The 15433-nt window shown below is 34.1% G+C and overlaps 1 protein-coding gene across 1 annotated transcript in view; it reads left to right on the forward strand.

Annotated features, from left to right (window-relative positions):
* LUZP2 (leucine zipper protein 2) overlaps positions 1–15433 on the forward strand; it is a 505100-nt gene that overhangs the window by 298647 nt on the left and 191020 nt on the right. The window contains 1 exon segment of the mRNA XM_011949154.1: positions 5833–5895. Coding sequence (XP_011804544.1) covers positions 5833–5895 — 63 coding nt within the window.

The raw sequence follows: 15433 nt of genomic DNA on the forward strand, positions 1-15433 counted from the left end.
GGAGTGGGAGGGCAATAGGCGGGGCACGGGCGTGTGGGGGGCGTTCCGCAGGTGCGACCAGGTAAATCTTGGTCTCTTCGGATTGACGTCACCTGCGCATGCCCAGTTGGTCTGCACCTTCTCGGGTCACCGGCTGCATTTTCGCGCGTGCAGGAACAGTTGGGGGAGGGATGAAGAACCCGGAAGTGCACCATCTTGCCTCCGTTCGTCCAAACAATTAATAGCATGTTATTAAACTCTATTTTAATAAAAGTAAAAATAATTTTTATAAGCAGTCAAATAATTTATTGTTTAAAAATATGTTCTAGTAACCATTGGATTAATGAGAAATGATCAAACACATTCTCACACTTGGCACTTAAAAGACTCAAGTGTTAAAATGTAAAATAGAAAAGAGAAAAAGGCCATATTCACAATTTAAAGCATTATCAGCAACTGTCCAATAATTAATTTTAAATTCTTAACAAAAGTCCTAAGTTACATTAATATGAAATTCCAAATTTCTGCAATAAGAAATACAATACTTGAACAGACCAATGCATTTGGAATTTTATTGTACTAAAAGGCATCTATTTCCCCAAATTCCAAAGAAGGATTTTAATGATGACTTTTACCTAATTTTCAATGACCAATTAATTCCTAATAAATGCAAGTATTTTCTAGAAAATAAATAACTCTCATGTCATTATGTGAGCATATGCATTTACTATTGAAAATCAATTCATAACAATATGACTAAATAAACTTATAGAAATATTTCATTAATAAATGTACATGTAAAAATTCTGAATAAACAAATCTAAGAGTATATTAACAAAATATGCGGCATGATCAATGAATGCAAACATGTCTTATCTCTTCAGGAAAATGTGTTATGTTTTGAATTGAAAGAGTGATACGTTCTAACTCAGAAACTATAAAGAGATGACAGAATCTTTAACTAATGTGAGAATGACGTGTATGTGTGTGTGTATATGCGTATGTGTGTGTACATGTGTTTGTGTGTATATCATGAATATTTTATTTTATAATGTGCATCTGGTTGATGTTGGAATGTAGGGAAAGATTAGTATCACTAGAGTCAACACTTACAAATTTTGGTAAACATTCAAATAAAATCCTTTGTAATTTTTCTCCCTATTTAAAGATTATAGGTTAAATAAGGATTAAATTAACACATATTTAAAGATTTTTTATTGTATAAATCATCCACTAATTATTTTCACTGAAAGTAAGACTATGGTTGTAACTGAAGTTTGGATAAATAAGGAAGATTAGGATCTCAAATCGGGGCAAATTTTGGATTTGATTAGAGAAATATTGTTGTGCTATTTTAGATTTGAAAGCAGATAATCTTATGTATTGTCCTTGATTAAACATCAAATTATAAGGCTTTTTTCCATCAAAATAAGAGATTGTTTATTTATGCACATATGTTGCAAGTACCCACAACATTTGATAAGTCTATAGTAAAATGCTATGAAACATTTATTTATCATTTTTTCATTGATTCAAAGAAGATGATCTTTCTCACTGAATTTTTAAAAATATGAAAAAAGATATATATCTGAAAAATTAAATTAAAAAACAGTATATCTTTCTTGATCTAATTCTGTTTAAAAATACTCTTTATGGAAATGCAGACATTTATGTTTATACCTAAGCAAATAATGAAATGGCAAATATTTCAAACCTGTGACCCTAATGGAAAAGCTGACTAAGAGGCAGCAATGAAGAATGAGCTGTCAGGTGTGACCAGGCTAATTAAAGATTTTAATGATTATTGAATGCATTTCCCTACACTTGTTAATTTTTATGCCTTAACTTGTCCTGCGACATCATTAGTCTAATGCAAGAATTTTAGCTTCAAGCTTTGAATCTCATTAGATATAAAGAGTTGCTATGTTCTTTCAATCGTATTCACAGTAAATAGAATGTATTTTCTGTTTCTGAGAATTATTTCATAACTATCAGTAAGAATGCTTATTGTTTCAGGGGTATTAAAAATCTGTTGGAATTCTAAACCCATGGCCTAAAATGCTAATACATTTTAAATGTTCAGAATATATTTTATGTCTTGAATATTTAAGTATTGCATTCTCAAGTTTTTCTGTCCTTGTTTAACATTTAATAGTTGTAGTTTTGACATGGTAATGTATTTTCATTATACTTTAATTAAAGTTAATTGTTAAGTATGAACAACATGTGCAGTACCCATATATGGGGATTTGGGGGAAATAATGGTATCAGTGAAAGAACAGGTTATTAATATAAGTAATATGGCTTTAAGTAGTTTGTGACATAACTAAAGACAAATGTTTATAAAGCAAAATTTTCTGGGGCTAATAAAATGCTTGTGTAGAAAAGAATGTAAAAGCTGTTTTGTGGGGGATACACTGTTACTCTGCATAGGTGTTTAATTTTGAATGGGGTTAAGTTCTACTTGGTGTAAATCAAGAAGTATCTGAGACAGATCTCAATCAATTTCAAAGCTTATTTCACCACGGTTAAGGACATGCCCGTGACACAGCCTCAGGAGGACCTGAGAACATGTGCCCACGGTGGTCGGGGTACAGCTTGTTTTTTTATGTTTTAGGGAGACATAAGACATCAGTGAATACATGTAAGATATACATTGGCTTGGTCCAGAAAGGTAGGACAACTTGAAGTGGTGGGAAGCCAGTAGGGTGGTGGGATGTCCAGCTTCTAGGTCATAGTTGATTTCAAAGATTTTCTGGTTGGCAAATGGCAAAGATTTTCTGATTGGCGATTGGTTATCTAAGATTTAGAACCAATAGTCGGGAGTGTCTGGGTTAAGATAAGTGGTTGTGTTATGGAGACCAAGGTTTTTATTATGCAGATAAAGCCACCAGGTAGCAGGTTTCAGAGCAAATAGATTATCTTTAAGTCTCTGTTTTAATGTTAAATTCCCATAATGGCCTGAATTTGTGTTTCAGGTTAACTTTGGAATGTTGTTGGCTGAGTGGAGGAGTCCATTCAATTGATTAGGAGGACTTATAATTTTACTTTTGGGTTCCAGTGGTGATAGCTTGGTTTTTCTATCAACTTCAACTATCTACCTAATGGACAATGAGGACTAGTGTTTTGGGGTTACTGTCAGTAGTTTCAAAATTCAAGCTTATTTTGAAAGTTAATATGGCTAAAACACTAGACATGTTAATTCTCAAGTTTCTCTTTCTGTATCATGTGTTCTTTTGCCATAAAAATTGTTTGGTTTGAGTTTTCAGTAACAACTGAGGAAATGGTAATGCCTGAAAACTTTCACAGTCCTGAAAGAAAAAAGTGTTAACAGGTGTTGTAAAACTTCTGATGGACTTTATGGAAAGTCAAGCCCAGGAGTCAGATGTGATGAGGCTGGTAGGTGGTACTGGAACTATTGCAGCTCTTGAAGATGTCAAAAAGAGGAATCCATGGATTTTCGTTCTGTAGTCCTCTAGGTAAATGACTCAGCTGGCTTCCCATTGACTTTTTCTATTTCTGTAACAACTGACTTCCTCTGCATATTATTTATGCAACACTTAACACAGCCTTTATAGTACCTTATGACATCCTTAATCTATCTCAGCTGAGAACTAGCCAGTTTTCTCTGGAGGTTCCCAGTTCAAATCTCCCAAGGAAGATCCAACAGCCCAGATTTTATTTTAGAGTCAGAATTATTTAGTTATACTTATTCTTTACCCTGGACTTTCCATATCCTGTGTATTAATCTGTTCTTGCATTGTTATAAAGAAATACCTGAGACTGGGTAATTTGTAGGGAAAAAGGGTTTAATTGACTCATGGTTCCACAGGCTGTACAGGAAGCTTGGCTGGGGAGGCCTCAGGGAGCTTTTACTCATGGCAGAAGGCAAAGCTGGAGTAGGCATCTTCACAGGGGCAGAACAAGAGGAAGAGAGAGAAGGGAGAGAGATGCTACATAATTTTAAACAATCGTATCTCACAATTCTATTACAAAAACAGCACGAGGATGACACTAAACCATTAGAAACCAGCCCCATGATCCAATCACCTGCCACCAGGCCCTACCTCCAGCATTAAGGATCACATTTCAGCATGAGATTAGGGTGGGAACACAGACCCAAGACATATCATCCAGTAACTGGAAAATTATGATAATGGGAAGAATCATTCAAAGGATGATTGCTAATGCCAGAGCTGTATCCAGGCTGTGGGCCACTCACCGCTGGGCTCTAGGCTGCAGACACCTATATACAGCTCTATGAGAGAAAAATCTATCTCATTTAAACCACTGTATTTAGGGGTATGTCAGTTATAGTGCCTTATTCTTCACCTTGATTAATTTAGTAATTGTTTAGCTTCAACTGTGGTTACTAACTACAATAAATTAACTGGTATTACATAAAATAAAGATGAATAAATCTCATAAAGTTGATTTTCCCATAATTTAGGCAAATTTTAACCTAAAGTAATAGTATTTATTTTTCATGAGAGCATGCACAATAAATAAAATATATCAAAATATGCATGAGACAAATATGTAAGTTCAATATAGTGATTACCTGGGGGGTGGGGGGTAAGAAAGGACTAGAAGTTAGCTGAAGCTTTAATAATAAATAATGATAAATAAAAATATATTATTTATAAAAGGGTCTGAAGAAAACTGGACAAAACATTCATATCTGGTTAATGTTTAGGGTTAGCCCATAGGCATTTTATGTATTACTTCTTGTTCTTTTTTTCATGTTTGAAATGTTTTAGAACTAAATATTTTTAAAGTTGTGTATGTGGTAAAAATTAACCTTCCTCCTAAATTTGATTTCCAACCCAATGACTCAGTCTATCTTTAGAGACAACCTGGATCATGAGTCTCTTTTGTCATTTCAAGAAACCTCTAAGAATATATTGTTCAATGTATGAAGCTATTGAGCATTAGAAATGCGACTAATCCAAACTGAGATGTTCTGTAAGTGTAAAAAACACACATTGAAATCTAAAGGCATATAACACAAAAAGAATGTAAATTATATCATGAATAATCCATGTCCAAATAATATTTTCAATATATTGAATTAAGAGTATTAGAAAAATTAAATTTACCTTGCATCATTACTTTATTTAAAAACTTGACTAAAAGAAAATTGAAAATGTGATAAATTAAATGTTTCATCTACTATCACAGTTATTTTCTTATTATAGGGCACCCTCAGTGACTATAAAGTCTCAGTGAGTAGTATACTCTCAGGGATTATAAAGACTATAAATTCTATAAAAGTCTTTACCACTTACTATACTACCTTTTTTTTACAAAGTACTTGGGGCAGGTAATGCTATTTTTAGGAAATACAGTTGGAATAAGTGGCATAAGGTGACAGATCCTGACAATATCTTGTTTAGAAGGAAACATCATGGTGTCTTCGGTAAACTATTTTTAATGTCCCATCGTTTTGAGGTAAGGGATATTATTATGCAATTGCTCTCAAACTTGGCCACAGGTCATAATCACCTGGAGTGTTTTAGAAATAGAGATTCCTAGGTTCAACTCTAGAATCTATTTTTTCTTTTTTTAAAGAACCACATTTTTAAAAGGAAATGAAGTTTATCCAGGTAAGAGAATCACAGTCATAAAGTGTAGGGTTTCTCAATTAAATAGTTTGTTAAATGAAAAAAGGATATTTTAATATAATCACTGAATATATGTATAAATTTAGTAATGAAGGTTTTGATTAAGGAACAGTGTAATTCTTTGTTCTTTTTCAATATTTGTTAATAAATAATGTATTATTTCTCAAAATAATGAAAGCCATGGTAATGAATTTGCAATGTTTCTACATAATAGTCTATTCATTTTCAGATTAATTTTTTAAAGACTGAAGTTGAAAGAAAGAGCAAAATGATCCGAGACCTCCAGAATGAGGTAAGATTGATTACATCTTAGATACATTTTATATAAAATCAAATAATATACATAAATGCACATATAAATTTGCCACTAGTTAGAAGTATTAAACACATGCACATATAATTTTCAGTTATAAACTGATGTAGAGAAATTGTAAGGTTAAGAATTCCAAAAAGTAGATAATCCTTACATTTATATATATTCGATAATTTCATTAGTCCAAACTTCTCTAGTTCATTTTTCTTTCTAATTATGTTTTGCTTAGGATATTAAAAATCAATTTTCATTGAATAAATTTACTTGTTTAATAAATGACATTACAGGAACTAAAGAAGAAAGCTAGCTAGAAATTGGCTGCATGTTAGAAAGGGCCAATCTAGAATGAAAAATGTGTTTAAGGATAATCTCAAAGTAATGCAAATTTAAACATAAACAAGTTGTAATCATTTTCATGATAGCCTTTAAAATGTAAGAATCCTATTAAATACTACATACATTTTTCTTGTTTGATTCTTTATCTTGTTATACAGCTACTTTAATTTTTTATAATTTCTCCATAACCTATTTCCACCTTTTCATTTCTTTTTTATTAAATGCAATTAATTAAGACCATTGAGACATGACTAATTCATGATAAGTCTTCCTTGATCAATCTCACTAATTATGGTTTATTTTGAATCATGATTATGATGTAAAATATCAACAGACCAGAGTTATCAGACTACTGGGTTAATGGATAATATTTGTTTGTTGGGGTCATTTAGGGCTCAGTGAGAAAGCCAGATTGCTCAAATCAAAAAAATGTTCACCTACCAAGTAAAACAAGGAAAACATTTTGAACAAGATTTAAGTCAGGTTTAAAATCGGATAGGGAGTACATTTATATATGCACATGCACACCACACACACACACGCACACAATTGGCAATATGAACCCAGTTGTATGATTATAAGAGACTTTCAACTTTATTTTTATCTTTGTATAAGTATCATCAGTTCACTTTTAATATTAGATAACTTCTTAGAATCTAGAATTCAGCTAAGGAGAAAGTTGTTTCAAAAAACCACTAAGCTGGGCACAGTGGCTCATAACTATAATCCTAGCACTTAGGGAGGCTGAGGCGGGAGGATCGCTTGGGCCCAGGAGTTCGAGACCTGTCTGGACAACATGGGAAGATCTCATCTCTTAAAAAAAAAAAAAAAATTAACTGGGAGTGGTGGCCTAACTGTAGTCTCAGCTTTTAAACAAGGCTAAGGCAAGAAGATTGCTTGAGCCTGAGAGGTCAAGGTTGCAGTGAGCAGTGATCATGTCACTGCATTTCAGCATGGGTAACAGAGCAATACCCTGTCTCTATTAAAAATAAATTTAGAAAATAAAAATTAAAACAACAGCAAAAACCTACTAAGCTGGTTCATGCCTGTAATCCCAGTACTTTGGGAGGCCAAGGTGGAAGGGTTGCTTAAGGCCAAGAGTTCCAAGTCAGCCTAAGCAACATAGTGAGATTCCATCTCTACCAAATAAATAAATAAATGCAAAACTATGAATTATTTATAACCAGTAACAAAATACTTTGTCTTTGGAGGTTATTTTCATAGTGAAATTGTACTTTGGTAACTACACAGACTGGAATAATTCAGAAAGAAATACAACCCTACAGAAGTAAGATCTGCTAAATATAAGTTTTATAATTAAATTTGCTACTATTACTTTTGATACGATTAAGAACTTACGAAATGAAAGTTGATAACCAAAAAAGCTTTTGTCTTTTTACAAAACCTAATGGTGAACATATATTAGCAATTCAATGTTTTCAATTTTACTCCTTTATATTGTTATTTAATTTTTAACAAATAATCAGTATGTATGTAGAGCAGTATATACGTAGAGATTAAGACAGATTTATTTAATGAAATAACTGGCATATACACTGTACAGTGAAGTTATATGGGCACTATTTGGAAGATTTTTTAATTCAAGCGTAAGGAAAAAACAGGTAAATTGATTAAACAAAATGCAGTGGTGAAGGAGATAAAACAGATACAAATACATTTCTTGAAGAAGTTTGAAATACTGTAAGTGGTAACTTTTGAGTAAGGGAATTAGGGAAGTACCAAAAGATGAAGGCTAAGTCCTTCCTATGCCTATTTTGTTGAAGGTTTTTATCATAAAGGGATGCTGGATTTTATCAAATGTTTTTTCTGCATCTATTGAGATAACCATATGGGTTTGGTTTTTAATTCTGCTTATGTGATCTGCCACATTTATTGACCACATATATTAAGAAATAAGATAGACAGCAACGCAATGATTTTTGCATTTTTTGTAGAGAAGGGATTTCTCTATGTTGCCCAGGTGGGTCTTGCATTCTTGGGTTCAAGAGATCTACTCACTTCAGCCTCCTAAAATGTTGGGATTACAGGTGTAAATCACCATGCCCTGCCAATCAGAGTATTTCAAGCACTTTTATTTCTTCTGTCTCCAGCTACCTATATCTTCTCATGGGCGCCACTTTTAACCTCTGAATTGTACTGTTGTGACTTACAAAAGCTCTATTGTGATTGATGTGGTCTCTAAGTTTCAGTTTTTGGCCCTCTGCTTTCCTCTTTATATTCTTTTTTATGAAATGTTCAAGTCAAATCTATTCTACAACAGTGTGTATTTCCTTGCATCAAATGATCATATTAACAATTAATAAGGGGTGAAATAATGTTAGCAAAGCTTTAAAAATCATTTTGCATTTCTTTCCAATATGTTGAGTTTTGAAGGAGTCAGGCCAAGGACTTTTCAAATTTTAAAGAAATCGTTATCAATACAAGGACATAAGAAAAAGATTGAAAACTTATGAAAGGGCTTCCTTTTAGTGGTTGTAGTGATAGTTATTGTGTTAAAACTCTTATGCTTTTTGCTAGGTAAGATATGAATACAGAAGTTTCTGTTAAGACTTTGCCTCTGCGTTGAAACGAGATTTATGAAAAGTCTGCATCAAATATTAATTTTGATTATAGTGTGCTTTATTAGAAGTAAATTCCCTCCAGGATCTGCATCCCAAAAGAAGAACACTAAATCCTGAATATAAAGCTGCAAAGAATCAAATAACTATGATGTTTGAGATAAATGCTAAAAAAATCATATTTACACTTTTATTAGTTTCATTATTGTTTTTCTTAGTCTTGCTCTGTCACCCAGGCTAGAGTGCAGTGGCGCGATCTCAGCTCACTGCAACCTCCACCTCACGGGTTCAAGTGATGCCCCCGGCTCAGCCTCCTGAGTAGCTGGGACTACAGGCATGTGCCACCAAACCCAGCTAATTTTTTCATTTTTAGTAGAGATGGGCTATCACCGTGTTGGCCAGGTTGGTCTCTAACTCCTGACCTCAGCTGTGATCCACCCATATCAGCCTTCCAAAATGCTGGAATTACAGGTGTGAATCACTATACCCTGCTTGTTTTTTTTTTTTTTTTTTTTTTTTTTTTTTTTTGCTCTGGTAACAATGTTACAAGTAAGTGGTCTTCCCCAATCCCATTTTTCCTCCAAAATTTATATTTTTAGTGTGTAATTTGTAGAATATAAGAGTTCCTATATGCAAAATTGGACTTATAATTGATATATCACCAGTTTTTCAGTAACTTTCTGATCTAAGTCTCTAATTCTAATCTCTCTTGTGTAATCTTTCTGTTTAAAAGGTTAACTGAGATATAGTACTATTTTCAAAGAGTTTATTTGAGCAAACAACAGTGCATAAATTGGGGTGTTCTGAACTAGAAGTGGCTCAGGAGCTTCACTAAGGAAATATAGTGGAAGGTTTTTATGTGACTAAAATCGAAGTGAAGCAAAGAAAATGTTTGTTTAGTTACAGTTAGACAGTTGCTGTATCTGGTCTATCCCATTGGAAAATCTCTAGTTATAAAATTACAGATTTGTTTCTTCTGTGTGGTTAAACTCAAGGTCTGTTTTTCTTTAATACAGGCATTTATTTACAATGGCCCACATTAAGTTTTTCACATGTTTGCAAATCAAGCAACCTTAGGTCCTTACAAAGCCCAACTGGCTTTGTCTGCTCAAGGATTCTTCAGGGCTCATCTCCATTTTAATTTACTGTAACACATGCTTGTGCTTTCAATGTTTATTTTACATTTTGTGTTTGAATACTGTTTGGTTGCAAAAAATATACAATTTTGCACCATAAAATAAATCCCAGCAAGGAAACAAATGAAAAAGTCAACCTCCCTTCTCTAACTTCCATACATATGGCAACTGCCTCATCATGTAGTCAGTCTCGCATGCTTCAAAGTTCAGAATTTATTCTGACTTTCACTTTCAAACAGCCTTTCTACATTATCATTTCAGTTTTTTTGAATTTTATTTATTTTACCCCTAAGATAAAATCAATTTGTCTGTAATGGTCTGAGATATAAGACAGGCTCAAGAATGAGTAGGATAATATGTAAGTCTAGGAAATATTAGGCAAATCAGGCCCTGGTACAAGTATCTTTAATTATTGAATTTTTTTTTTTTTTCTTTTTTTGAGACAGGGTCTCACTCTGTCACCCAGGCTGGAGTGCAGTGGTGCCATCTCAGCTCACTGCAACCTCTGCCTCCTGGGTTCAAACGATTCTCCTGCCTCAGCCTCACAAGTAGCTGGGACTACAGACATTATATTTTTAGTGGAGATGGGGTTTTGTCATGTTGGCCAGGCTGGTCTTAATTCCTGACCTCAGGTGATCCACCCGCTTTGGCCTCCCAAAGTGCTGGGATTACAGGCATGAGCCACCGTGCCCTGCTAAAATTTTTAAATAAAGGTGTTAGTTGGATAATATTCAGGACTTTTTAAAGAATTACATAGCTGGAAATACTTGATGGACACTAGTATTTAAACAGTCTATGTTCAAGGGGTTAATATTTAAAATATATATAAGAAACTCAAGCAATTAATTAGCAAAAAAATAATCTGATAAAATGGGCAAAATATCTGCATAGACATTTATCAGAAGAAGATTTACAAATGCCCAATAGGTAAATAAGAAAATACCCTCAACTGGCATCAGGAAAATGCCAGTTGAAGCTGTGACAAAATACCAACTTACCTCACTTAAAATGGCTAATATCAAAAAAAGAAGTAAGGAATGCTGGCAAGGATGTGGAGAAAGAACTGTTAGACACTAGTGATGGGACTTCAGTTAGTACAGCCATTATGAATAACAATATGAAAATTTCTCAAAAAATTAAAAATAGAACTACCATATGATCCAATAATATGACTACTTGGTATATATCCAAAGGAAACAAAATCAATATGTTGAAGAGACATCTGCATACTCATGTTTATTGCAGCACTATCACAATAGCTCAGACATGGAATCAATGTGTTTATAGATGAATGGATAAAAATGTGGCATATATAAACAATGAAATACTATTCAGCTATTTAAAACAGTGAAATCCTGTCATTTGTGCAAACATGGATGAACCTAGAGGACATTGTGTTAGGTGAAATTAGCCAAGCACAGAAGGACAAATATTGCATGATGTCACTCATATGAGGAATCTACGAAAGTTGATCTCAAAGAACTAGAGAGAATAGTGGTTATCAGAAGCTGGAGAAAGTAGGGAGTAGAAGGAGATGCAAAAAGATTGGTCAACAGGTACAAAGTTAAAGTTAGGTGGGAGAAATAAGTTCTGTGTCTTATTGCACAGTAGGATCACTGTAGTCACCAACAGTGTATTATGTATTTCAAAATAGTTAGAAAAGAGGATTTTGAATGTTCTCACCACAGGGAAATAACAACTGTTTGAGGTGATAGATATGTTAATTACCCTGACTTGATAATTACACAGTCTATGCATGTGTTGAACATCACATTGCACCTGATAAATATGTACAATTATGTGTCAATTAAAAACCTAATAAAACAGAAAACTTAAAAAATTTGAACTTGTTTTTGATAAAATAATGAAAAACACATTCTGTCTTGGTTTAGTGAGTAGATAGACATGGAAAAGAAGGGAAAGATAGAAAAGATGGGGCAGATGTATTTTTCTTATTTTCTTCTATAGTGGTCTGTGGTTTTTCCTTTTCTTTTTTCTTTTTTCTTTTTTTTGGATTATAGTTGGTTTCCTGAGACTCATTTGATAGCTCAAGGTAAGGATGAAATAGGAAATCATACTAAATTCTCTCTCTCTCTTTTTATTTTTTTTGTAGAGACAGAGTCTTGCTGTTTCACCCAGGCTGGAGTGCAGTGGCATGATCTTGGCTCACTGCAATCTCTGCCTCCCGGGTTCAGGTGATTCTCCTGTCTTAGCCTCCTGAATTTCTGGGACTATAGATGTGCACCACCATGCCCAGCTACTTTTTTTGTATTAACAGTGGAGGTGGGGTTTTGCCATATGGGTCAGGCTGGTCTCGAACTCCTGACCTCAAGTGATCTGCCTGCCTCAGGCTCCCGAGGTGCTGGGATTACAGGTGTGAACCACTGCACCTGGACACTAAATTCTCAAAGCTCAGAATTTATTCTTTCACTTTCAAAATACGCTTTCTGTACTATCATTTGCAATGTTCTTGAATTGTAATTATTTTACTTCTAGGATAAAATCAGTTTGTCTGTAATGGTCTGAGATATAAAAGAGGCTCGGGAATGAGGAGGATAATATAAGTCTAGGAATTATTAGACAAATCAGGCACTGGGACAAATATCTTTAGTTTAAATTGGATCAGCAATCATAAAAATGGGTTTGATTCTGCTCGGTGGTGGAAATCAGAAATTAATCCAGCTACTCTATCTTGGTGGCATCCTTTTCCTTTTATTATTTCATGTCTCTATTTTCCACTCTTTCAGTCTCTCAGTTATCTTGCTCATCTGTTTGTTACATGGACCGTATAGTTTACCACAATTCTGGCTCATTGATATGTCTTCTCCAGCTCCTGTTATCAACTGTTTTAATGTCGTTTTATATTTTGTTTTAATGTCATTGTTATAAGTGCCTGGGAGAAAAATCTTGCATAATTCAAGTCACTGGCCAATTTCTGGATTCTCAAATAGTTCCAAATAGCCATTGACACATATCCAGGAATATGATTAATAAAACATTGTTTTTAGGGGCAGTGAAGCAGTTACTATTCTTGGTTATAACAAAATTTGTTCTTTAGAGAAAGGAATTTATTAATTCCTATAGATACCTTCGAAATTGTTGGAAGAGCTAAAAATACAGCTTCTAGGTTGTACCTTAGAAACAACTCAACAAACACACCACTGATTTGGCTGTCTTGAAAAAGTGCTACCTCTGCCTGAATCAGGAAGCTGCCAGCCTGACTGCTGCCCTGCCACCGCAGGCTCCAGCACCACACCACCCTGGACCTTCTGCAACAGAGGATGGATAACATTTAGTCTATTTTCTCAAGTAACAAATTTCTCTATCCACGTATTGCAGGGATCATGTCTGAATAGTAAAGCCTGAGTCATATCTACCCTAGAGCCGCAATGAATTTTCAGATTTGGTTTATTTTTATTTGTCTGCTTTAATTTTTCACAGGAAATATAGATTTGATACTATAGAAAGCTTTCACATTCTAGAAAGAAGGCCTCATAAATTAGTAACTTGTGTATTAAAGGTAACTTTTCTTAATAAGGAGTTATAGTCCATGATAACCAGCTTTAGTATATAGTAGGTCGTCATTGAAGGTTATTGAATCAGTGAGAAACAAGTTCTGAGTACCAATGATGGAGTACTCAATACTGTGTGAATGTATGTTATAGTATCTTATGTATATACATGACGTCTTATCTATTCTTGTGATTTTTAACTTTGCGTTAGTCAGAATTATTTTCTTAATATGATTCAAATTCCTTGAAGTTAGAAACCTACTTTCTATACAACATCATAATTCACATTTTTCACAAAAACAACACAGGGCCAGGACTTTGCATGTATTGGGAATGCATTAAGACCACATTCAAGTCTGTTCTTACTAGTACTAATGAATTACATGAATTAAAAAAAAAAAAAAAAGACACTACCTCCAAAATAGGAGATAAAAGCTTAAATACTGATAAGATGTGGCTGCGTCCCTACCCAAATCTCACCTTAAATTGTAATAATCTCTATGTGTCAAGGGTGGGGGATAGGTGGAGATGATTGAATCGTGAGGGCAGTTTTCCCCACTTTGTTCTCCTGGTAGTGAATAAGTCTCATGAGATCTGATGGTTTCATAAATGAGAGTTCCCCTGTACAAGCTCTTCTTGCCTGACCTCACACCATGTAAGACATGACTGTGCTCCTCATTCACCTTCCGTCATGATTGTCAGAACTTCCCAGCCATGTGGAACTGTGAGTCAAGTAAATCTCTTTCCTTTATAAATTACCCAGTCTCAGTTATGTCTTTATTAGCAGCACGAGAAGAAGAGAATACAATTCCTAATTAGCAATTTTCCCTCATAGGGATGCTTAAAGACCCCACAATATATAAAGATTGATATCTGAGAATCACTGGCCATCCTGAAATGATACAGATAAATGGTGTATGTGTGGTATTTTTCAAGGAAGAGGGTCTAGATTCTCAGAAGGAGTCCTTGACTAAACCAAAAAAATAATAAAGGTCAATAACCAATGATCTAAAGGAAACTCTAAATTTTAAGAAGAAAATTCACTTTGGTTCAACTCTTGTGGTTGTAAATCTTTCTTAAATAAATTATTCTACCTTCTTGCCTCAGTAAACACACTGAAGTGAAGATGATGGGATATTTCATAACACGATAGAGTGGTTCAGGGTCACCATTCTGAAAGTGAATTCTTATGCCTGCCAGCATATGAATAGGTGTAAGAGTTTGAGTCAAATATTTACTGAGTACAGGATGTACCCAAGAGGTTTTTAAGTCATTTAATTATAACTTTTTTTTTCCACTTTATTCCTGGTGATTTTCCTCTTAAGTAATGATTTCTGTGAAATGTTGGTCAACTGATTGTTCTGGTTAATTTTGTATACAGCATGTGAAGTTTCCTATAAACGATCCATGTAAGGTTCTAAGGCTACTGTTAAAAACTATGAAAAAGTATGTGTCTCAAAACAACAGGAATTTCCTGTCTCTCAATTTTGGAGGCTACAAGTCTCAATCTACAGTGTCAACAGTGCCTCTTCTTGGCTTCTAGCGTCTTCTGGCAATCCATGACGCCCTTTGGCTTGTAGTGGTATCCCTCCAATCTCTGCTTCAGTATTCATATGACCTTCTTATTCATGTGCCTCTGTGTCTTATAATGTGTCTTCTCCTCTTCTTATAACGACATCAGTTATTAGATTTTGAACCCACTCTAATCCAGTATGACCTTGTTTTAACTAATTTCATGTGCAAAGACCTGATTTCCAAATAAGTTCATATTCTGAAGTTCTAGGTAGACATGAATTTTGGGGTGATACTATTAAACCACTCCACCATCTGTGGCATTTTGTATATTCCTCATAAACAGAGTAGTTTTTTGATTTTTTGAAAGGCAAGCAGAAAGCATTTTATTAGGTATAAATCTATCTATGGAAGTATCCTAAAACTGCTTATTTAAATGCGT

This window comes from Colobus angolensis, unplaced genomic scaffold (assembly GCF_000951035.1).
Source record: "Colobus angolensis palliatus isolate OR3802 unplaced genomic scaffold, Cang.pa_1.0 Scaffold290, whole genome shotgun sequence".
Taxonomy (NCBI): domain Eukaryota; kingdom Metazoa; phylum Chordata; class Mammalia; order Primates; family Cercopithecidae; genus Colobus; species Colobus angolensis.